Below are 26273 nucleotides of genomic sequence, written 5' to 3'. Positions count from 1 at the left end.
TGAGTTCAAACCCCAGTACCATTACAAAAAAAAAGCAATGTTATAATAATAATAATAATGTTGAGTGCTTTTACTGTAATGCTCAACACTTTATATTTTCTTATTTAATCCCCACAGAAACCCAATGCGGGAAGTAACATTACTTTTTAAAGAAAGCTTTAGTAATTTGCCAAAGATTATTCAGCTATAAGGGGGAATAATTCTGTGAAATACAGAAGATAATATTCTAAGTCATCCAATGAAGGAGTTTTAGGAATGGTTACTTCAGAGATTTTAACTACTTAAATAACAAGGAAATATCAAAACAAAATCTAACTCATTCTCAGCCTTTTAATGAAGAGTAAATATGAAAAACAATCAATCTACAATAACAGATGGAGTACCTAATTAAATCAATTTCTCTCATAACTCAACTCCTCTGTAGTTTATAAAGGAATAAATAGAACTTGAGGAGAAATTAGATCATTTACCTAAAATGACATGTGGTGCTTTAGTTAAAAAAAAATAATTGCATGGGTCAGGGAGTTACAACTTTGTCAACAAGACCAGATTCATTAGAGCACATTAAAATGGCTACTAAAGTCATTATGGAAATTAACAAGTGGCATAAATTAAATTGATGAATTTACAAGCTGTACTTCCATAAGTGACTTTTTTTGTTAACCAATAGTTACTGTAACTAATCCAGTGAAGGATCCAGGGCACATGGCCAAAGTTTTCTACATTTTGTTTCTACAGGGACTGATCTTTAATATTTTTATCAGTAAACTAGATGACTGCATGAATATTTTGCTCTTTATATTTGCACGTGAAAGTAAGTAAAAAGAATAATAGCAGATTATCCTTTCAAACCTGGATTATGGTTTCAGAGTTAGAAACAAAATGAAGTTTGGTAAGCAAAAACAGAGATTTTACACATTGAGCGTACATAAACTTTACTAATGAAAGAGACTGTGTAAATGAGAGAAAAGAGATTGGGGTCAGCGTACACCAGGCTGACCAGAAATTGGGCTGGTGGAGCAGCTTAAATGGTAGAATGCCTGCCTAGCAAGCATGAGGCTGAGTTCAAACCCCAGTACTGAAAAAAAAAGAAAAAAGAAAAAAAAGCATAATACACAGGGGTTAATAAAACTGCCATAGCAATAAGTATTGTTAGCATTCTTTTTTCTCAGCCCTTAACAGATAATTTATAACTTTGTGCTATCTGTAATGCCTAACAAAAGAAACCTTTGGATCATGTCATTCAAACGAAAGCTAAAGAAATTTAGACAAACACCTTACTATTTTACTTCTACCAGGAAGATGTGCTCTAAGTTGAGGTTTTATACTGTGTCGTTTTCAAGATTCTAGAATTGTTGTCATACATTATAGCCATTACTTTGAGAGAATATGATTTTTCTTTTCTGGGTAAGTGTAAAATAGACTTGTGGAATGTTTGAAATGGCAAAAAATCAGTTTCTACAGACAGGAAGGCAGCTCAGTGTAAAAAAGAAAATATATAAACCAACTTAACATGCTGAAAGTGCCAGTGGTCTTTTAAATACCATGCAAAGTCTGTTTTTGTCTTTAGTATTGTTCATATTGGAGTGCAAATAAAATGCAATAAAATGATTACATCCCTCTGTTCTTAGTAAGGAGAACACCAAAAATCATGTATATATAAGAATCAGAAATCAGTTTCAGTAAGCAATAATTATACTGTAATAACTACTTTTTGCAATCAGTGAACTGTCTGTATGATGTGAGTCATTCCATTTGTTTTTAAAAAGTGCTCTTTATTATTTTCTAAGTTAATTTCCTTACCTTGTGTGGGTAAATGCTTTCAGTTTGGAAAAAACAAACAAACAACTACATTGTAGGTTCATAATTCTCCTGAATCTATTCTCTGTTTAATGTTACCATGAAATGTTTAACTGGTGCAAGTGTTAACAGTTAGGACCTTTATCACAGATCACAGAAAACTAGAACTGGAGGAGACCTCAAGATAGAGACTATCTAACTGTCTTCTTCCTTCCTTTCTCCCCCTCCTCCTCCTTCTTCTGTCTTCGCCTTTCTTTCTTCTTCTTCTTTCTTCTCTTCTTCTTTCTCCTCCTTCTTCCTTTCTTCTAATATCTCATTATAGAAACTTTCAAGTGTATTCACAAGTAGAGACAAAAGGATGTGAGTGTCCCGTATACATCACTGTCTCCTTAGTGCATTATTTCAAAGTCAATCTCAGGCATTTTACTTTATCTGTAAATACTTTAGTATATGTCTTCAAAAGGTAAGGAATCTTTAAAAATGTTTAAAACTTAATTTTAATATTTGTGGTGCTAGATATCAAACCCAGAGCCTTGGCCATGCTAGGCAAGTGTACTACCATTGAGCTGTACTCCCAGCCGAGAATCTTTGTTTTTAAAAGCATGTCTAAAACATCCTTACCATACCAAAGGATAATTTCTAATGTCATCTAATGTCCGGTCAACCTCTGTGTCATTATTTTTTTAAATCCAGATTATTTGAATTAGGAACCAAAGTTTTTCATCATATTTTGTTGATGTATCTCTTGAGTCTCTTTTCATGAATTGATTTTTTTCTTGTGTGTGTGTGTGTGTGTGTTCATTGTTGAAGAAATTATTTTGTGAGGTGGTTCCTTTATTGAGAACAGTTAACATATTTCTCTATTCCTTATATTTTTAGTAAAGTGGTAGTTGGATCAGGAGACTTAATTATGTTTGGGAATGTTGGCAAGAATGTTTCTAGGATACTTTGAATTCCCCATAGTGGAGCATGGGTAGGCATGCTGTGTTTGCTTATGACATTTACATGTGTGCTTATAATGTATCTTGATTAGATTCACCCCCTTAGTTTTTCTTTTTATAGTCACGAATGGAGGGATTTCATCTTATTTGACATGTTTCACATTGATTGAATTTACTACTCAGGCTGATTCGAATATTGTCACACTTTTGGCCAGTGTGAAGACTTTCAAATTGACTCTTTCAAATGAAACTTTTCTTTTTTTTGTGGCACCAGTAGGTTTCATTATGCTGTCTTCATGTGTATATATGCAGCATACTTCCATACTCTTCACTGCTCAGTATCCTTTTCTTCTCTCCTTCCTTTCTTATTGATCCTCCTCAGACATTCATGACCCATTATCATCACCATCATTGTCGTCATCATCATTTTAGGTCTAGGTTCCACAAATAGTGTGAAGTTGCAATATTTGGCTTTTTGAGCTTGGCTTATCTCATTTAACATGATGATCTCCAGCTTACCTATTTTCCTACAAATGACATAGTTGCTCCTTTCCTTATGGCTGAGTAATATTCCATGGCATTTAAGATTTTCTGATATGATCCCCGGTGCTGTAGTTGGGACCTTAAGTGTCTCCAAAGACCCATGTGTTGAAAGTTTGGTCCCTGGTTCATGGCCCTATTGGGAGATGGTGGAACCTTTAAGGAGTGGGGCCTAGTGGAAGGAAGTTAGGTCTTTGGGGATGGATGAGAATGCTGTTTGCTAGTGTTAGAAAAACTGGCATTTGGGAGAGAATGGTTGTTAGCTGTACAGAGGTTAACACACTGTGGCCTGTAATGTTTTATTGCAACACAACCATACTTCTTTTTTTGTTTTATCAAAGTTGAATAGCTGCAGCAGAGACCCTATGATCTGCAACGACTAAAGGATTTGATATTACGTCCTTTATAGAAGTATTTGTCAACTTCTGCTTTAGCTGTGAAAATGACAGTTATGAGCTATTGCTACTTCTATATCACTTGTTTCCTTCTTTTTCTGACTACATTATCTCTGTTAAAATGTATTAGAGTCATTGTTATTTGACTTTTTTTCTTCTAGTCACTGATGTACCTCAAAGAAATTCTAAGAGGAGTAAAGAAAATGAATGCATCAAGAGTGATCAAATAAAGAAGAGGAAAAGAAAGCTAAAAGACTATCAGCCCAACTATTTCCTGTCCATCCCAGTCACTAACAGAGAGGTATTATCTTTAAACTTTTTACTGTGAAGTTGTATTCTAAATTCTGTTTACTAAAAAGTACACCAAGTGCTTGTCAGCCTATTCACTTTCAGCTTCTAAAAAGTCTTTGGTGGCATTTAGTAGGACCATGCAGGGGAAAAAAATCCTACTTAAATAATAGAATATCTTCAAATAATAGTTTTGAAAACTATATTTAAGCAATCACATTGAAACAAAAATTTTGCAAAAGCCACTCCAAAAAGGTGGCATTGTCAAGACCGCCACCAAAGGTTTGTTCAGTGTATTGAGGGAAAACCCTTAAGAAGCAGAGAGCAGTGGCCAAGTAGGAAAAGAGGGTTCCAGAATCTGCTTAGTTCTTTTCATGATAGAGATTACTGCAACAGAGTTTCTTTAAAAATTGTCCTTTATATAGGTTGAGTATCCCTTATCAAAATACTTGGGGCCAGAAGTATGACACATTTTGGATTTGGGGATATTTGCACATACATTATATTTTGAGGCTGGGACCCAGGTCTAAGCGTGATGCTCATTTATATTTCATGCACAGTTTACATCCACATTCTGACGGTAATTTCATACAATATTTTTTGTGTACCTGCATCTTGATTGCAACTTACCATGTGAAGTCAGTATGGAATTTTCCACTTGTTGGCATCATGTTGGCCTTAAAAAACATTTTGGATTTTGGAACATTTTAGATTTCAGATTTTTGGACTAAGGATATGCAACCTATACCAACTTAATATTTCATAGAAAACTTGCTAGAAATCTATTAAAAATCTGGAAAAAAAAATGAATAATGGAACTAGCCAATTAGGCCATTCTGAGAAACTCTTAAGAGAGGAAACAGTTGTATCTATCTGAAGTTCCTAGGAATTGTCATTTCAGGGGTAAAAGTGTTGCTGCCATTCCAAAGTTACAACCAGAATTCTTTTTGGAGGGGATGTTAATTGAGCCCAGGTCTTCACATATGACAAGTGTGTGTGTACTACCAATCAGTTACACCCAGCCCCCCAAATAATAACTAGAACATTATAAATAAATGCTGGCTTCTTAGTATAGATTAAATTGCAGATTTAGAGGAAGTAACATGGCTTCTAATAGTTGGAAGTGTAGGTTAATTTAATGTTTTCTTCTTGAGAGACTTACTTTTTAGCTAATGGGAAGATGTAGAATCAGATGAGATTTGGAGATACATTTTATATCTTTTGCACAGCACTTTTTGTGTTTGTTTGTTTTAAAGTATCTAATGTTAATTTTCTTTTTAAACTACTTATAAATCTTTGGTCCGAAGTCCTGGGAAAAGAAGTGCCATTTATAACATTGTTTCAGTGGAAGACAGCATTCCAACTTCCAATTAAGGGACAGGCAAACAAGCTTTTGCAGGCTGCACATTCACAATGAGTTGCTCTACTTTTGGCCTCCACTTTTTGGCATCTAGTTTTAAAGAAAAAAGCATGCAGAGTTACATGGGTCTTTTGATTTGAAACACATTTTACGTTTAGAATTCTTTATTAATGGAAAATCTTTTTTAAATTAATTGAAAGTCTTGGATTTCATGTTTTTAAGAAATAGAATTAGAAAATAAATTAGGATGGCAGCATTAATATACTTCTTAATTAGAAGTATATGAAGACGTGCTTTTCTATTAACCTATAATTAGACATTAGTTTAAAAATCAAAGGAGAAAAAAATTTGATGGGGTTATAATAAATGTAAATGCTTTTTAAATGACTAGGATTGTATAATTACTGATGTAGCCTATACGAACATGTGGTTTTATATGCTTTCTTATGTTAGCTTTCTATCACTGTGACAAAATATCTGAGATAATTAACTCATGAAGAGAACAAGTTTATTTTGGTTCACAGTGTTGGAGGTTCCAGTCCTTGCTTGATTGACCTTGTTAGCTTCTGGGCCTGTGGTGAGGCAGTGCATCATGGTAGAGGCACATGGAAGCACAAAGCTGCTCACCTTCTGGTCAGGAAGCAGAAGAGAGAAAGGAAGGGACCAGGATCCTGCAGTGTCTTTCAAGGAACCCCATCCCCCAGTGACCCAAAGACCCCTCTCTAGATGCCTCCCACCTTCCCTTTCTCCCTCTCCCAGCCCTTTCCCCTTTGACCTTAGCAGGGTTTGAACCAAGGCCTCGTGCTTGCTAGGCAAGCTCTCAATTGAGACATATCCTAGCCCTTTTTGCTTTAGTTATTTTTGAAATAGTGTCTTGTGATTTTGCCCAGGCTGGCTTGGACTGTGATCCTCCTACTTATGCCTCCTGCATAGCTGGGATGCTGGGTGTCTGCCACCATGCCAAGTTTTTTTTTTTTTTTTTCCCCGCTGAGTTGGGTCTTACCAATTTTTTGCCCATCTGGCTTAACTGTGATCCTCCCAATCTCTACCTCCCAAGTAGGCACCATCTCTTAAAGGTTCTACAGCTCACTGGAGCCATGCATTTAATACATTCAAGATCTACACTATAGCAGGTAATAATGTAAGGTAAATCAGCATCTAAAAATGCAAGTAATAATCAGAAGCTGATGAAGTTAGGAGTGTGTTAATTTTTTCTAAGTTTTTTATGTACTAATGGAAAAAGATATTTTTCAGGAGTTTTAAAAGCATTTAATCCTGTGTTTCATTTTGTATTATGTAAAAGTTGCTGGTCTTACTACAATATGGATTAGGGCATTAAGTTCCATTCTGGAAAATGTAGTGCTGAAAGTTTATGCTATGCTAAAGAGCATTTATTTGCTGCACTGGGGATCAAACCCAGGGCCTCCGACATGCTGGACAAGTGTTCTGCCACTAAACTACATACCTAGCTCCAAAGAATATTCTTCTATTTGAAGCTGATTTCTTACTTTTACTGTAGTTACTTGCTTTATCATTGGTTTTTCAAGTGCTTTTCATGGTTTGGACATGCAAGAAAAGTGAGAGCATTCATTTTTGAAGAAAAGTTAGGATATACACACATATGTATATTGCACAAGAGATGGAACCCAGGGCCTCTTTTATGGTAGGCAAGTACACTACCGCTGAACTATACCCCTTGCCCCCTAGGTAGCATACTGATGTGATAATTTTAGTAACTGTTTAATGAGGCAACAAATTTAGGAATAACATATGTTAGCAGCTTAGAAAAATACCCAAAATGATAGAAAAAGATGAGGTCAAAGACATTTTTCTACCTTGTATCAGAATGTAACTCGTCTCTCTCATGCAGAAGTACACTAACTTTATGGTGTTTTCTTTGAACTCACATGCTTTGAGTCAATTATAAAGCTGACAAGATATAAAAATGAATTTTCAGTTGTATTATTTTCAGGCATGTGGAATATGGCTCAGTGATAATGTTTAGCAGATGCTATCTGCTTTTACTCTGATAAGTCAAAGTACTCAACAAAGGAAATAGTTAAGGTTTCAATAAAGTATTAACTTTTAGATATTTCTTTCAATGTCACATTTAAATTTGACTTTATAAGTGTTAGGTTTTAAAAATGTACTTTGTGTAGTACTGCCAGCGGCGAGGGATTGTGGTGATAGATAAGCCTTAATGGCTTTGTAGAATTTTAAACAGTGACTTGTAAAAAGTAATTTCTTTTGGCCTTTGATTGCATTGGTACTTTAAAAAAAAATGTACAGTTAAGACTGAGGTATTTTTCTTTTATTTTACTTTTAAGGAATATAATTAGGAATAAAAAAGCATTTAAAAAGTCTTAAGATGTTATTAAGGAACATATAAATAAATCTGAAGCAATCAAAGCATAGTTAGAATATATTTCTTAATTTGTTTAGCTTTGAAATTTTTTATAGGTTTGAGGTTAATCCTGCATTATAAGTATTATGTGACTCATAGAAATAATAGTTTTCAAAGTAGTCTACTGGTTTTAGTTTGCAATTTTACAATGTCCTGGGTGTTTCAAATATACTAGTGGTCTAAATCTCTTTTACCATGTAAGACATCACATTAAAATGCTGGATTTACAAATTAATGGAATTTTGAACATTACCCCAAATTTATATAGTTTGTATTTGAGCTTAGATTGAGTTTTGACAAAAATACAAATATTCTGTCTATTATGTGCAGGTGGTGTGCCCCTCCCTCCATTATTGTAGCAATAAAAAATATCTTCGGGAATTGCCACATGTCCTCTGGGAGGCACCTGGTAGAGAACCATTGACTGTAAGAATACTGACAGTGTTTCATGCCTTCCATTGGGCAAGCGGTGTAGAGCTTACAAAGTACCGTCATGTATCTTTTCTAATATGATCTCTAATATAACCCTGTAATATAAAAATACAGATTTCATAATTCCTTTCTTTCTTTTTTTTGGTGGGATTAGGGTTTGAAATCAGGGCTTTGTACCTTTAAAGCAGCTGCTCTATTTCTTGAACCGCACCTTTAGTCCATTTTGCTCTGGTTATTTTGGAAATTGGGTCTCATGAACTTTTTGTCCAGGCTGGCCTCAAACCTCAATCTCAGCCTCCCAAGCAGTTAGGATTACAGGCCTGAGCCACTGGCATCCAGTTCATTGTTCCTTTTTTACAACTGAAGAGACCCAGGCTCCTTGAACTGAGTGACTTTTATGAATTACACTTATGGCACATTTCGGGTTAAAATTTTGGATTTCTGACCTGAGTCTAGTACCACTAATTTGTATCAGTCGTATTATATGACAGATTTCTCATCCTAAGCCACTATTTTATGATAAATAAAATCAGGATAACCATGATATCGACTAAGAGTTAAAAATATATTATTTTGAGGTTGGACATTTTTAGTACCTATGATGTATTTGACACTGAGCTAAGCCGTTTCTGTAGGTAACCAGATTCACTTGAGCTGCTCTGTTTTTCCTGTAAGCCAACCTCAGCACTTCATTGCATCTGGAAAAAAACTATAAAAATCCAAATTTAAAATCATTGCTGAGTAATGAGGAGACCTTTTATTAAGAGACCAGTGTGTTCCATTACATAGTGTCTGTGTCCATTTTATGCTGTTGTAACTGAATAACTGAGAGTAGGTAACTCACAAGGAACAGAAATGTAGGGAGGCTGGGAAAATGGAGATTGAGAAGTGTATCTGATATGAGCCTCTCGCTGTTGTCATCCCTTACTGGATACTAGAGAGCACTCAAGAGAGCAAGAGAGGGACAAACTCATTTTTTTTAAGTTGGCAGTACCATTTAAAAAAATTTATTAACATATAATTGTACAGAAGGATACATTGTGATATTTCTATATGTGCTTACAATATATCTTAGTTAGATTTACCGCTTCCATTGTTCTCCCTGTTTCCCCCCCCTTCTTAGAACAACTTCAGCATGTTTCTTTCTTCTATTTTCATATATACATCTACCATATTCACCCTTATTTACTCTTTCCTTATGCCCATCCCCTTTCCACTGGTACCCACCCCTGGAAAATACCTATTTTATCCTCCTGCCCTTCATATTTTTTTAAAGTATATATTGATGGTTCAAGGGGGTTTTTGCCTTGGTACTTCAGACTTGACTATATATCATGCTTTAATTAAATCATTGCCCTCACCTGTTACTTACTCTATCACCATGCTCCCCTAATATTCAGCAGTTTACAGAACAATACATCATATTATATTTATAGACATATAGGTTGTTTAAATTTTTCACTCTCTAACATTTTCTTTTCCTCTCCTGCCTCTGAGTCCCTCAGATAGACTCACTAACAGTTTTGTTCTCTTTTTCACTATATATGTGTATGTGTGTGTGTGTGTGTGTGTGTGTGTATATATATATATATAAATGATCATATATGCATCTATATGTGCAATTTAACTTATATGTCTAGCTTCCACATATGAGAGAAAACATGCAACCTTTGACCTTTTGAGCCTGGCTTACTTTGCTTAGCATGATGTTCTCCAGTTTCATCCATTTACCTGCAAACAACATAGTTTCATTCTTCTTTATGGCTGAATAAAAATTGTATATATACCACATTTTCTTAATCTATTCATCAGTCACAGAGCATCTGGGCTGTTTCCAAAGCTTAACTATTGGAAATAATGCTGCAATAAACATGGTTTGCAAGTGGCTGTAATCGTATTCTGGAGCACATTCCTGTGGATATGTGCTCAGGAGTGCTATTGTTGGATGGTATGGTAGTTCTATTTTTAGATTTTTGAGGGACTTCCATATTGCTTTCCATAGTGATTGCATTAATTTACGTTCCCACGAACAGTATAGAAGTGTTCCTTTCCCCCACATGCTCACCAGCATTAGTTATTGTTTGTGTTTTTGATGATAGCCATTCTGACTGGGGTGAGGTGGAATCTCAGTGTAGTTTTGGTTTGCATTTCCTTTATGGCAAGGATGTTGAGATTTCTTCATATGTTTATTAGCTATTTGTACTTCTTCTTTTGAGAATTATTTTCAGTTCATTTGTCCACTTACTCAGTGGATTGTAGATTCTTTGAGAGGTTAGTTTTTGGAGCTCCCTATATATTCTGGTTATTAATCCCATGTCAGACGTATAGCTAGCAAAGATTTTCTGTCATTCTGTGGGCTGTCTCTTTAGTCTTGTGACCACTTCCTTTGTTGTGTAGAAGCTTCTTAGTTTCATGCAGTCCCATTTGTCAATACTTTTTCTTCATTGCTGAGCTATTGGAGTTCTGCTCCTAATATTATTACCTATGTCTTTGTGTTCCAGTATGTTCCTTTTTTTCCCCTGGAGTCATTTCACCATTTCTGATCTTGTGTTAAGATCTTTAATTCACTTTGAATTGATGCTGGTATATGGTAAGACTAGGATTTAGTTTCACTCTTCTGCAGGAAATTCAGTTTTCCCAGCACCATTTGTTGAAGAAGCTGTTTTTTCCCTAATGCATATTTTGGGCTCCTTTGTTGAAAATCAGGTGGCCGTCTCAGGGTCTTCTATTCCATTGTTATTTATGTCTGTTTTTGTGCCTGTGCCATGCTGTTTTTATTACTGTGGCTCTGTAGTATAGCCAAATGCATCCTTTTCTATGGAATCTACTCCTGCAATAATTGCATTAATTCATTAATGAGGGCAGTGCCCCTATAAGGTAAACGCTCCCTATCAGGCCCACCTCCCAACATAAGGCACCACCTCATCGGAGGTCAATGTTCAGACACATGAGCTTTACGGACCATGTTCTAACTATAGTGCAAAGTATCCAGTAAGATTTCCTAAAACTTCACTTGAAATGCTTCTCTTCCCTTGATGTTTCATTTCTTAAGTCAATAGGCACATCTGTGCCCATGTCCTTACCCATCTCAGAAACAAAGTCCTCTCAACTCTGTTGGCCTTTCTCCTTACTACATTGCTTTCTTCTTTGCCTATATCTTTTTTTTTAACCCCCCCTTAGGTACCTTCTTCATCTTTTCTCATTTCTGCTTATTCTTTTCTTGAGCTCTTTTGTTTTATGGCCTTGAAGAGATTTTAAAATCTGTTTGTTTGTTATATCTGCTTCTACACATTGCTTGGTGGAGGTTTTGATTTAAATTGAAATAGAAACAAAGCATTCTCTGCATTTGGTGAAGTAACTCATGCTTGCTATCCCCAATGGAAGATGATTGGCTTCCTTTCCAGATATGCCCTCTGTCTAATATTGACCTATCCAAATAAAGAAAACTATTATTTATTTTATGTAGAGGAACCAAAAGAGTATTCCATTTGTCTTGAGTTTCCTTTGGACCAATGACCAGTTTCAGTAAGTTCTCTGATGGTGTGGTTTAGGGTACCATGCTCGTGTTCTGATTTTGTGTCTATGTTATTGTATAAAGGAGTTCAGTCTCCACAACTGGTACCAGATCAGAGAATTGGATTCCAGAGGGACTCTGGATCACTCCCTAGATGCGGTCCAGTTCCCTTAAGGTTTCTGTGTATAAAGATAGAGCTAACAAGTTCAGAGCACACAATAGGCTCTATTATCTAAGGCACAGGCCTTATAGTATTTATTTCATACGGGGGTCAGTTTGCATTTTCCTGTAGGGTTTGATCTAATTGTCATTAAGGCCAGTGGTAAAACTTTTGGCCAAGGTAATCCAGTTAGCTCATTAGTTTTGCTAATTTTAGTTTCAAAATACTATTTGTCCAACCTTTTCAGGAGCTTGAATATGATAAAGACAATTGTGGTGCCATTGGGTTTGAAAATGTCATTTAATCTTTTGATAAGTAAAGTGAGCTCCTGTACTGCTGAAGAGCTCTAGTTCTACAGGAATGCCCGCACAAAGAAAATCCACTTTCTAATGATTTTTTTTTTTTTACTGCTGTTGTGGTATTATCCTTTCTGCCAGGGAAAGTCAGTCTGTCCTGAAAATGGGCATCTGTCACAAGAACATAAAGATATCCCACTGAGGGAGCAATGGAATGAAATCCATCTGCACATATTCAAATGGTTCAGCAGGTGGTGGAAATATACAACTTCAAACATTAATGGTCTTCCCGGGATTATAAATGTGACAACCCAGATAGTGGTTACAAGCCATTTTTACTACTTTTCAGCAGTCTTTCCACCAGTACTTCTTCATAATTTGAACCATTTTGTGTATATGACAATGAGCTGTAGAGCATAGAGCCTTTAGTGGTGGCAATTTTAGGAATTCAGAAAGGACTGTGTGACTGTCTGGGCCCTTGGTGAATCTTTGTTTTCATTACATTTGTGTCCTTTTAGCTACCCTTTTTCTTGTTCCGATTTAGGTACACAGCTAATTTGTTTATTGAAAAAGTTATCACAAGTAATTTCATTTGAATCAACATTATGGAGTTTATTAAAATTCCATATTTTAACAATTTCAGAACGAACTGACTTGGCATGAAAGTCTACTAATGTGTTTCCTTGATATTCAGGTTTAGTCTTATGAGTATGAGCCTCAGAATTTTTTTAAATGATTGTATTAATATCATTGTTGTACAGGGGCTTTTGTTGTGACATTATCATATATGCTTACAACATACCCTGGTTTGGTTCATTCCCCCCATCATTCTCCCTCTACCCCTTCTCTCTTGAGTTTCAGTTTTAATAATAACAACCTGTGAGGGCAGCAGAATAGCAGAAAGAGCTCATCCACTTGGTGTCCACTTTTGATGGGGGTTCCACTAGCAGTGAGAAACCTACTTTGTTTTATAGCATTTCAAAATTATGTATCACTCTGAAGGCCTATGTACTGTCTAGTAGACTGATTTGTTTGTGACTACATGATAATATGCTGATTTAAGTTAGGGAGGAATTCTCTTTTCTGTTAGTTCATATTGAGTAGTTATACTATATCTTGATTGTTACTTGCCTTTAATATTTTGGCATAATATACATCAACAAAAAGTACTAACTGAGGATTATCTAGTGGAGTTTCCCATGAGTCAGTGCAGGAAGTCAATAGTTATGATGCCACACTTGTACAGTGTTAGTTTACATCTTCAGGCAGAGGCAGCAAAGTGGCAGGTTAAGTAGATTACACCACTTGAGATGGATGTTAGAAGGTGGCAGGAGAAAGACCTCATAACCTATTAATATACTTGATGAAAACTGTTGAATCTGATCAGAATTTGATAAATTTTGACTGAATGTGGAACTTTTAGGTAGTTTATTTTCTAATATTAAGTCAGATTAGGTTTCCACCAGTTTAGCTACTGCTGCCATTGCTTTTAGACAAATTAGATAAGTAATGGGTTGATGTCTTCTTCCTATTCATGAGGAAGGACTCCCAAAGTCTGATTATTTCATTCATGAACAAATAAAGTAAAAAGTTCTATGTTATTTGGGAGCCTTAAAGCTGGAGATTGGTGTAAGACCAATTTTATTTGATTGTAAGCTTGTTCATGGTTATCTTCCCATGGCAAAGACTCTGGGAAAACTTTTTTTTTTTTTTTTAAGTTCATGTGGAGGGTCTGCCAGCAGAGAAAAATTTGTGCCAGATCTATAGTATTTAGCAAGTCCATAGAAACCTCTTGATTGTCTCTTAGCTACAGGCCTAGGGAGACTGTGGGTTTTCTTCATTCTGTCAGGTGAGAGGGAAATTCCTTCTGTACTCAGGTCATGACCTATGTAATGAGCCCTTTCTTTCTAGAACTGATGTTTTTCCATGGCAGTCTTATAGCTCTGGTAAACCAACTGATGTAAGAGATGAACTGAATCTATCTGAGAGAATTCTTTGGCAGGAGAACATAGTATCAGATCATTCACATATATGAGTGGACTCTCTAGGGAATTATAAGGTTGACAGGTTTAGTGTAGTGTCTGAGACAAGCAAGATAGAGCTTTAGTGAACTCATGTGGCAAACAGTCCCTGTGTAAGCTGATTTCCTAGGCAGATACAAACACGTATTGTCTCTCCTCATCTGCGGAGTAGTAAAGAAGGCAGACAGAAAACTATCACTGTCAACCATTTAGACTCTAAAGGCATGTCAGGTAACGCAGTGTTAAAATGTGGAACGACAGGAAATTTAGAATTGCAATTTTATTTATTGCATATGAGTCTTGAACAAATCCTCATCTGCTAAGTTTTTAACCTATATGATTGGAACGTTATAGGGACTAACATCAGGAATTATAATACCTTGTTTTATTATATCATCTACAATTGCTGAAAGTCCTTGGGTTGCCTAAGCTTTAGGAGTATTGGTGTAAATAAGGCAATAGTCAGTCTATTTGGATTTTTATAGGGTCAGTACTTTTAATTTCCTCTATATTGGTTGAGAAAGAAACCTACAAATATCTGGGTACTTCAGAAAGGTCAGAGTTGGTGTATATTTGGATTTCAATATTACCACTTCCTCTTTGTGAGACTATTACAGCTGAGATTCAGGAGGGTCAGGAAACTCTAGCATTATTTCTCTCCAAAGAGAACTGTATGTGTCCTCTCAATTTAGAAGGCACATCTCTTCCTGGGAAACATTCTGGACTGGTGTCATATAGCAGGAAGGTGTGCATTTCTGAACATGGCCCAAGTGACATTTGGACTGAATTTGATTTGAAATCCTCATCACAGAAATATTTTCTTTATACTAAGGGGTTTGTTGATTTACTAGGATTAAGTGGATAGGGTGTGCTTCTTTTATACCAACACTCTATATGATTCCCTACTGATTTCGATCTTAGTTTTCCCATGTTTATTTGCAGGTATTCCTGAAAGTAACTGAGTAGAGAACTCCTTGGAGCCTCATCAGTACTAATTTTTATCTCAATGGTCAAGTCCTTAGAACTTCCCTCTAGTGGGAGCAGTCAGTGCCAAAGGGTGTTAGTTTGTTGGAAGACTGCATGAGTGGATGGTCTTTTTTTCAGTGATGTGACTTTTTACAGTGGTGACATCTTGAGGTACAGGGTTTCTTTGTTCAGGACCTCCTACTTTTGAGATATAGCGTGCACAAGGAAGTCTGCTTCCATAGCCATTGCAGTTCTGACATCATGGAGCTTTTGGGTTCTTTTTCTTTCAGTATTCAATCTTTTTTTTTTTTTTGGAAGTACTGGGGTTTGAACTCAGGGCTTTGTGCTTGCTAGCAGGTGCTCTACCATTTTAACCATGCCTCCAGACCTCCATTTGAGCTATGCCTCCAGCCCTTTTGCTCTGGTTATTTTTGAGATAGGGTCTTGCTTTTGCCCAGGCTTGTCTGAACTGTGATCCTCCTATTTATGCTTCCATTAGTAACTGAGATAACAAGCGTGTGGCACCAGCTCCAGCTTTTTCTTTTGAGATGGAGTCTTGTGAACTTTTTCCCCAGCGTTGTGTTCAAGCTGCCATCCTCCCAATCTCTGCTTCCCAAGTAGCTAGGATTATAGGCGTGAGCCACTGGCACCCAACTTGATCTATTTCTTATCCTAAATTGTCTCAAAATATTCAATTACAGTGACCAATTTAGTCATATCAGTATCTTCTCATCCAATCTCTTTTTTTTTTTTTAAACCAAGCTTTGGCATCTGAGCCCATTAGTGAGTAAGTCCATAAGGGCCATTTCAGTTCAGTAAGAAATGCTCCCTGCTGTGTCTTATGACCAAGATGTTTAGCAAATGAGATTTCTAATCTACTCTGTAATCAGAGACTGAGTCATCTTTTTTTCTGTTTACCTGATTGAGTAATAGAACTTTCAGTCTTTTGTAGGAAGACAGTGGCAGAGCTTCTGAAGTTTTCAGTTGTTTTTCAAGTATAATTTGGGGAATTCCTAGAAGCAGCTCTTGAAAGGCTGTCAATACTGTCCTCAGGCTCATCCCATCCTGTTGGAGTCATCCATTCCTGTGCTTCCTGGGGCCCATACAGCTTCTGTATATACTGATACAAATCACAAGTCCATGGTCAAAGGTTCCTATGAGGACTCTAAATTCTCCACTAAATTTGATTGTAGATTTTTTAGAAAAGTTTTTTCTAGCTTATATTAATTGTTCAAAATAATGGGTTTCATTATGACATTTTCATACATGTATATAGTGTACTTTTGATCATACTGACATCACCTTTTGCCTTCTCTTCCTCTCTTCCCTGTCCTGCAAGTCCCTTTCCTTTTCCCAAATAATCTCTCTTCTACAGTCAAGTCTGTTTCACATATAAAAGAAAACATGAGAGTTTTGCCTTTCTGAGTCTGACTTATTTTGCTTAATGTGAAGATCTCCTGTTCCATCCATTTTCCTGCAAACTGCATGATTTTGTTCTTTATGACTGAATTGTACTCCATTGTGTATGTATACCACATTTTCTTTATCCATTCATCTGTTGATGGACACATAGGCTGATTCTTTAACTTGACTATTTTGAGTAATGCTGAAATAAACATGGAAAGGAATGCAGGTATCTCTGTTGTATTATGACTTTGCTTATTTTGGGTATATACCAGGAGTGGTACAGCTGGATTATATGGTAGTTCTAGTTTTGGTTTTCTGAAGAAACTCCATAGTGATCTCCATAGTGATAGCACTAATTTACACTCCTGCCAATGTTTTGTATGGTTCCTTTCCCCTCTAATCTTGGCCAGCATTTGTTGTTACTTGTTTTCTTGAAAATAGCCATTCTAACTGGGGTGAGATGGAGTGAGTTTTGATTGCACATTTTTCATGTATTTATTGCAGGTTGTACTTCTTTTGAGAAGTGTCTGTTGGCTTTATTACCCACATATTGATCAGATTATTTCTTTTTTCGTTGTTTAGTTTAACTTTCTGTGTTTTTTGAGTTTTTTTTGGCAGCACTGGGATTTGAACTCAGGGCCTCATACTTGCTAGGTAGGCACTCTTACTGCTTGAGTCACTCCAGCAGCCCTTTTTTTTGTTTTTGTGATGGGTTTTTTCGAGATAGAGTCTCACAACGTATTTGCCTGGGGCTGGCTTCGAACCAAGATACTCCTGATGTCTGCCTCCTGAGAAGCTAGGATTACAGACGTGAGCTACTGGTGCTTGAACTTTTTGTGTTTTTAATATATTCTGGATATTAATCCTTCATGGAATATACTTAGGGATTTTCTCTTATTAGTAGGCTGTCTCTTCACTCTGGTCATTATTTCCTTTGCTGTGGGCACTTTTTAATTTGATGCAATCCCATTTGTCAGTTTGTGCTCTTGTTCCTGAACTGTTGGAGTCCTGTTCAGGAAGATGTGGCCTTGCTTCTGTCTTGAAGTGTTTTCCTTGAAACTTCAAAGTTTCAAGTGTTACACTCAAGTTTTTATCCATTTGGAATTGATTTTTTTTTTTTTACAAAAGGGTCTTTATTTGTAAAAAGTCAAGGGGGCCCCTGGGGCGGCAGGACAGGCAGGCTGGCTTCTCAGGGGTCAGGGGCATTTGGGCAGATGCGCTTGAGTGGGGGGAGGGGGCGCCCTCCGAGTCCTCTATGTCACCTTGGGCTGCCTCAGGGACAGGTGGCACTGGCTCAAAGATGGGGTAAGCTTCGGGGGCCTCAGCTTCCAGTAATTCTGGAGCAGGCTCCTCCTTGGTCAGCATTGGATGGTCATCAGTGCCACCTGCAGGTGTGTCCCCGGGGTCTCCCTCTTGATCCAGCTGTGGGGGTTGAGCCTCCTCAGTGACCCCTTCTGGAGGTCCAGCAGGTGATGCAGGGTGGCTGGGCTATGGGGTGCCCCCAGGGCTGGGCTCTGTGCCCTTTTGCAGGGAACCTTCTGAATGAAAACTCTGATTGCTGTTCTCATCATTGAGGTGAAATTGATTTTCATACCGGGTGAAAGCTAGGGATATAGTTTCAGTCTCATACATGTGGATATCCAGTTTTGCCAGCACCATGTTAAAGAGAGTGTCTTTTCTCCAAAGTGCATTTTTGTCAAGATGAGATGGCTGTAGCTGTGTTGGCTTATTTCTAGGGCCTCCATTCTATTCCATTAGTCTGTGTATCTGTTTTTAATTTTTCTTTTTTATTTGTTTGACATAGGGTCCCACTACATAGCCCTACTGGCCTGCAATTCTCTATGTTGCCCTGGTTGATCTCAAACTTTCCAGCCTCTTGCCTCAGCCTTTTGAGTGCTTGGCTAAAGTGCTTGGATTATAGACATGAGCCACTATGCTTGGCTATGTGTCTGTTTTTGTGCCATTACCATGCTGTTTTTGTTACTATGGCTCTGTAGTATAATTTGAAATCAGGTATTATATCTCCAGCATTACTGTTTTTGTTTAGTATTGATTTGGCTATTTGGGGTCTTTTGTGCTTCCATTTGCATTTTAGTATTGCCTTTACTAGTTATGTGAAGATGTCATTGGTATTTGGATATGGATTACATTGAAACTGTACATCACCTTTGACAATGTGGCTATTATTACAGTATTATTTCTGCTGATCCACGAACATGGGAAGTCTTTCCATTTTTGCTGTCTTCTTCAATTTCTTTCTTTGGTGTTTGATAGTTTTCATTATACAAGTCTTTCACTTCCTTGGTTAGATTTATTCCTAGGTATTTAATTTTTCTTGAGGCTATGTGAGTAGGATTGTTTCTTGATTTCTTTGTCAGCATGTTCATTATTAGTGTATAGAAAAACTACTGATTTTTTTTTTTTTTTTTTTTTTTGGTGGTACTGGGGATTGAACCCAGGGCCTGGTGCATTTTAGGCAAGTGCTCTATCTTTTGAGCCATGCCCCAATCCTTTTGTTTTTTTCTGAGATATGATCTTGCTAACTTTGACTGGGCTGGCCTTGAAGTCATGATCTTCCTGTTCCACCTCCTGAGTAGCTGGCATTACGCATGTGTATAACTATACCAGGCTGAAAAGCTACTGAATTTTGTACGTTGATTTTGTATCTTGCTACTTTGCTGAAAGTGTTTATCAGATCTAAAAATTTTCTGGTAAAGTCTTTAGGGTCTAAAGGATCATGTTGTGTGCAAAAAAGGGATAATTTAACTTCTTTTCTATTTGTATCCTTTTTATTTCTTTCTCTTGCCCTATTGTTCTGGCTAAGAATTCAAGCACTAAGGCTGGATATGGTGGTACATGCCTATAATCCCAGCTACTCAAGAGGTGGAGATAGAAGGATTGTGGTTTGAGGTCAACCCAGGCAAAAAAGTTAGTGAGATCCTGTCTCAAAAAAAAAAAAAAAATTCAAGCACTGTATTGAATAAGAGTAGTAAGAGTGGAAAACCTTGCCTCATTCCTGATTTTAAAGGAAACAGTTTTTCACTATTTAATATAATGTTGGCTGTAAGTTTTTCATAAGCAATCTTTACTATGTTGAGATACAACATGTGATTTTTGTCCTTGATTCTATGTATGTATTGTATTGCATTTATTTAATTTTTGTATGTCAAACCATTCCTGAATCCCTGGATGAAACCAACTTGATCTAGGTGTATTGTATTTTTAATGTGTGGTTGACTTTGGTTTGCAGATGTGTCATTGAGGATATTTGCATCTATATTCACCAAGAGAATTCACCTATAATTTTCTTTTTTGGTTTTATTCTTATCCACTTTGGTGTCCGGGGATACTGGCTTCATAGAATGAGCATGGTAATGTTCTTTCCCTTCCTGTTTCATGGAATAGTTTGAGGAGCATTGATATTTAAAGGGCTGGTAAAATTCAGCAGTGAATCCATTGGTCCTGGGCTTTTCTTTGCTGGGAGATTCTTTACTACTGATTCAGTTTCATTGCTTATTTTAGATCTGTTCAGGTTTTTATATGCTCTTCGTTCAATTTTGGTAGGTCTTATGTGTCTAGAGATTTATCAATTTCATTTAGATTGTTTCAATTCACTGGAATATAATTTCTCAAAATTTCAGTGGTATCTGTTATAATGCCCTCTTTTTCATCTCTAATTTTATTAATTTGGGTCTTTTTTTCCTTTCTTTTGGTTAGTTTGGTTAAGGGCTTGTCAATCTCATTTGTCTTTTCAAAGAACCAAGTTTTTAAAATTGATCTCTTGCATTGTTCTTTTAGCCTCCCGTTCATTAATTTTCACCCTGATCTTTATAATTTCATCCTGTATACTAATTTTGGGTTTGGCTTGTTTTTGTTTTTCCTGAAGTGCATCATTGGGTTATTACTTGAGAGCCCTGTGACTTTTTAATGTAGGCATTCATAACTGTAAACTTACCTTGTAGAATTGCCTTCTAGCCCAAAGTTTCTGGTAAGTTGTGTTTTCATTGTCATTTGATTGTAGGAATTTTTAAGTTTACTACCTAATTTCTCTAGAAACCCAATGATTATTCAAAAGTGTATTGTTCAGTCTTCATGCATTTGTATTGTTTCTGTAATTTCTCTTGCTATTGACTTCTTTTTTTTATTCTGTTATGATCTAATAAAGTACAAATTGTTTCTTTCTTTTCTTTTCTTTTTTTTTTTTTTTTGGTAACTGGGGTTTGAAACCTTGCTCTTGGTAGGCAGGTGCTTACCATTTGAGTAACACCTCCCAGCCTTTTGCTCTGGTTATTTTGGAGATAGGGTCTCACTTTTTGCCTTGGTCAACCTGGACCACAGTCCTCCTATTTTAAACTTCCCACCCTTTCTGGGATGACAGCAGCTTTTTTCTATTGAAGTTTATTCACCCAAATTCCCTGCTGGGTCTGGCCTCCCACCACAGTTTTCCCAAGTAGCTCGGATAACAGATATGATCAATTGGTGCCCTGTTTTTTTTTTGTTGTTGTTGTTTTTTGTATTTGTTAAGACTTTTAGAGTGATTATTGAAAAATATATACTAATTTCTTCTTTCATCTTGGAGGCTTGCTGGTTTACTGAGTTGATATTTGTTTCTTTCCTAATTTTCATTTATTTTACTAGTGAGATTTATTCTTTCCCGAGATTTTTGATTGTGTACTTATGTTTCTTCCTTTTTTGTGTGTAGTTTTTCTTTAAGTATCTTCCACAATGCTGGTTTAGTGTCATGAATTGCTTTAGTTTATGTTTATCATGGCAGGTCTTTATTTCTCCTTCAGTTTTACAGAATATCTTTGCTGTGTATAGTAATCTTGACTGGCAGTTATTTTATTTCAGGGTTTGAAATACAATAGTCTATGCTCTTGTGGCCTTTAGGGTTTCCACTGAGAAATCTGCTGTCATTCCAAGGTTTCCCTTTATAAGTAACTTTGCCCTTATTTTTTGCAACTTTTAGTGCTCTTTCTTTATTCTGATCTCTTGACATTTTTTCTATAATATGACTTGGAGAGATTCTTTTCTTGTCATGTCTGTTTGGTGTTCTCAATGCCTCCTGTACTTGAATGTCTGTATCTTTCTGTAGATTTGGGAAATTATATGCTATAACTTCATTCAGGTTTTCTTTCTCTCTCTCTTTCTTTTAAAATAAAAGCAAGTTTATTTCTTTTAGTAGATTCATAGATTTCACACTGACAATTGTAATACTGTGACATACTGTGTAACATGTTACTATTTATATTATTACAAGCATAAACATATATACATGTGGCATAAGACTATATGGCATAGTCTTCATTGCAAAGATAGTCTGAGTATAAAGAAAGGAAAATCACAGACATTGACAATAATTTCTTTCTTGATACAATATTTTACATCAAGAAAAGTTAGAAATGAGTTCTTTATTGTTATGTTCATATATCATTAATGACTCAAAGCCATACCTTTCCTTATCACTATGTTAAAACAACATAAAACCTAATTATTTAAAATTTGTAATCTAGTATTAAATTAATTGCACACATGCTCTATAAAGGAAACATCAAATCTGAATACACCAATGAGAAAGCAAGAGCTGTTAAAGAAGCTGTCACATATTAAAAAAAAATAATCTAGCACAAAAGTGGAGGCAGATGCCTAATTTGAAGTGATTTATTTCTAATTACTTTAACATGCTTCTCAGTAGTCAACTGAACTAAGGATAACTTTCATTATAATATGAATCTTTGAATAGATTTTTTATGACTTCTGTATCTAGGTTCCCTGTTCTCTACTACAGATTTGTAGGTTTGGTCTTTTAGTCTTACCCCACAGGTCTTGAATGTTGTGGTTAGGATTGATTATTCTTTCTTTATGGCTATCTAAATGTATCCTCAACCTTGCTATCAGTACCCGAGGTTCTTTATTCTGCCTGGTCTACACTATTGGCAATACTTTCCTTTGAATTTTTAATTTGATTTATTGATCTTTTCCAAGGTTTAGCTTCTTCTTCTTCTTTTTCTTTTGGCTGTTATTGTTTGTTTCAGAATCTCTTTCTGTTGAATTTCTTGTCCAAGCCTTGAATTGACTTTATTTCAGTCATTTGTTTACTTGAGTCCTCCTTGATATTATTGATCATTTTAAAAAGTAGACTTTTGAATTCTTTTGCATTTCAACCATTTCAGTGTCTTTGGATTCAGTTATTGAAGAATTAAGAACTTTTGCCTTGGTTTTTCACATTTATTGTGTTTCTTTGTTTGCTTTATGCAGCTATGGGGATAGATATCTCTTGTGGTTATACATGGAAGTCTTCTTAGTAAGCAGCTTTCTCTTGAGGCTCAATCCCTAGTACTTCCCTTGGTTTCTGCTTTGTCCTGCTCTCCCTGAATCCCCCAGAGCCAGAGGTGGAATATGGATTGTTTCCTATATTTCTCTGTGTCACCTTTCTGTTTCTCTGTGCATTTTAGCTGTTCTATCACCTCTTTCTCCACTCATAATGCTCTTCTTCTCTTTATTTCCTCAAAATATAGTCTCTCCTTTGTTGTCCGTGGAGTTAGCCTACCATCTTACCCCAGAACTCCTTTTTGTGGATTCCTCTGGGATTTGGAAAACCTCTCTCTCTCTCTCTGTAGTACTAAGGTTTGAACTCAGAGCCTACACCTTAAGCCACTCTACCAGCCCTTTTTTTTTTTTTTTCATTTTTCTTTTATTATTCATATGTGCATACAAGGCTTGGTTTATTTCTCCCCCCTGCCCCCACCCCCTCCCTTACCACCCACTCCACCCCCTCCCGCTCCCCCCCTCAATACCCAGCAGAAACTATTTTGCCCTTATCTCTAATTTTGTTGTAGAGAGAGTATAAGCAATAATAGGAAGGAACAAGGGGTTTTGCTGGTTGAGATAAGGATAGCTATACAGGGCATTGACTCACATTGATTTCCTGTGCGTGGGTGTTACCTTCTAGGTTAATTCTTTTTAATCTAACCTTTTCTCTAGTTCCTGGTCCCCTTTTCCTATTGGCTTCAGTTGCTTTAAGGTATCTGCTTTAGTTTCTCTGCATTAAGGGCAACAAATGCTAGCTAGTTTTTTAGGTGTCTTACCTATCCTCACCCCTCCCTTGTGTGCTCTCGCTTTTATCATGTGCTCATAGTCCAATCCCCTTGTTGTGTTTGCCCTTGATCTAATGTCCACATATGAGGGAGAACATACGATTTTTGGTCTTTTGAGCCAGGCTAACCTCACTCAGAATGATGTTCTCCAATTCCATCCATTTACCAGCGAATGATAACATTTCGTTCTTCTTCATGGCTGCATAAAATTCCATTGTGTATAGATACCACATTTTCTTAATCCATTCGTCAGTGCTGGGGCATCTTGGCTGTTTCCATAACTTGGCTATTGTGAATAGTGCCGCAATAAACATGGATGTGCAGGTGCCTCTGGAGTAACAGTCTTTTGGGTATATCCCCAAGAGTGGTATTGCTGGATCAAATGGTAGATCGATGTCCAGCTTTTTAAGTAGCCTCCAAATTTTTTTCCAGAGTGGTTGTACTAGTCTACATTCCCACCAACAGTGTAAGAGGGTTCCTTTTTCCCCGCATCCTCGCCAAGATAGAGTCTTACAAACTATTTGCCCAGGCTGGCTTCGAACTCTGATCCTCCTGATCACTGCCTCCTGAGTAGCTAGGATTATAGATAATGAGCCACCAGTGCCTGGCTGGAAAAAATCTTTGGCTAAGCCTCAAGGTTCAGTTTTTGACCAAGAAGTAAAAGTAGTTATAGGAGCAAAACCAGGCTGTTCTAAGGGCCTAGTTTTGTAAGCCATTAGTCTCATTTCTCTTTTCTCACCATTGTTAGGGTGTAATTTGTAGGTTCAGGGTAAAAGATGGTTCAACAAATGTGTTAGTGGGTTCGGAACGAGTAAGTAGAGTAGGATAAACAGAGGAAATGGATTAGAGTTATGTCAGTTACTTTTTAGTTTTTATTTTCATCTTCAATTTGTTGCTGAAGCTTTTCATTTATCTTATTGCCTTTAATGAGAAGTCTTTTAGAGAGGCAGTTTTGGAATTAGTTTTTACAAGCTTGTGTCTTGCCCAGTAGAAGACCACATGTTTCAAAATGACAATTTCCTACTGACACAAGATTGTGAACTAATGACTGGTGGTCTTTATAAAGACCATCTATATGATTTTATTTCTATAAAATAAAATCAAACTTTCCATGTGTGTGATATTCCTTCATGGCATTAAAAGCTATGACTGTCTATAGAAAACAGTGAAGATAAGAATGTTTTTCAGAGACCTTTTCCTCCAGTTAACACATTCTCAGTATCATAGCACATGTAGTTATCTATTGGAAAATTCCAGCATGCAGTTGTGAGGCCCTTCTTTCCAATAGCTTTCCTTAACTCTGACAACATTAACTAATTTTGTTGGTAATGGACAAATTATTGCATCCTGATTTGAAGAAACTAATAAAAATATTAAGCATTTCAAAATTTGAATGTTCATAAGAGTGGTATCTTTTTTCACTTTTATTAGGATATATTCATTGTATGGGGGGATTCATTGTGACAATTCCAAATAGACTTACATTGTCCATTGGTAATACCACATTCTTAACATGCTTGAGGCCCTGGGTTTCATCCCCAGTACTGCAAAAACAAATAAACAACAACAACTGCCCTCCCATCCCATTGTTTCTGAGGCATATGGCACTCCTTCTTTTCTAAGGTATCCCACAAATGATCAATTTTATCTAGATTAAAACTTCCACACTGTATCTACTGCAACTCTAAATCATCTTTGGTATGGTGTACTTTTCTCCAGAAAGGCATGGGTTTGGGGCCATAATTCTGAACAAAAATTAGCCAACATTCTAGGTGGTGGAGTCAGGCACTCCTTAGATGCTGATGAACCCAGAGAATCCTGTCTTTCTAAAATTGACTTACCTGAGGCCTCCATTGAATCCAGTTCAAATATTCCATTTGACCAGTTGACCCAACTGGGAATGCAATCACACAATTAAACTCAGAGTGCTCAGCATGCAGAAGTGGAACTCAGAATCTGAGAGGGACTTACCCAGGACCACCATATGCAGCCTGAAAGTAGTGAGTGCAGAGGGCTTAGGAGTACCCTTCATTTGATTCCTTAATACTCCTGGAGGTCACCAGGGGTCTCTTGAATGCCACCATTACCACCAATGTGTAAAAGAAAAATCTTGGACAGGATAAAGTTTTAATAAGTTTGAGTAAGAAGCAATTCATGAATTGGGAACACCAGACTGAAAGAGATTTAGTATTATAATTTCAGTGTCAGAAGCAAGTGTTTATAGGAAAAATGTGGAAGCAAAATGAAGAAATAGATGATTGGTTGCAGTTAACAAGAGTGCCTATTTTGGTTTACTTTGTTGAAATATCCCTAGTCACATAACCATGTATGTATTAGTTGGATGCTTATGATTGGCCAGCGTTAATTTCTGTTTAATATAAGCAGAAATGACCAGAAATGGCTCATGTTAGGTTTTGCTTATGTTTTCAGTTTAAGCAAAGTTAAGGCTATTTTTAAACTTGTTGAAAAATTTTAAGGTCTAATTGGTTTTGTTTGCTCAGGGAGTTTTTCAGGCCTGGTCTCCATTTTCGTTTTGCTTTAATGCTCCTTATTAGGAAAGCACCATTTCCTCTGTTAGTCTCTTTCAGAACAGAGACTCTTTGTTAGTCTCTTTTCAGAACAGAAAAGTGCTGAGGTATTTTAGGTAATCTG

The 26273-nt window shown here is 36.6% G+C and overlaps 1 protein-coding gene across 10 annotated transcripts in view; it reads left to right on the top strand.

Moving 5' to 3' along the window:
* Akap7 (A-kinase anchoring protein 7) overlaps positions 1 to 26273 on the top strand; it is a 258173-nt gene that overhangs the window by 12919 nt on the left and 218981 nt on the right. For all 10 annotated transcript variants that reach the window (XM_074074590.1, XM_074074579.1, XM_020186871.2 and 7 more), the window contains exon 3: positions 3838 to 3977. In XM_074074590.1, coding sequence (XP_073930691.1) covers positions 3838 to 3977 — 140 coding nt within the window. The remainder of the gene's footprint in view (positions 1 to 3837; positions 3978 to 26273) is intronic.

This window comes from Castor canadensis, chromosome 1 (assembly GCF_047511655.1).
Source record: "Castor canadensis chromosome 1, mCasCan1.hap1v2, whole genome shotgun sequence".
NCBI lineage: Eukaryota > Metazoa > Chordata > Mammalia > Rodentia > Castoridae > Castor > Castor canadensis.
Note: the sequence above shows the minus strand (reverse complement) of the source record. Positions and strands in the feature narration are given on the sequence as shown.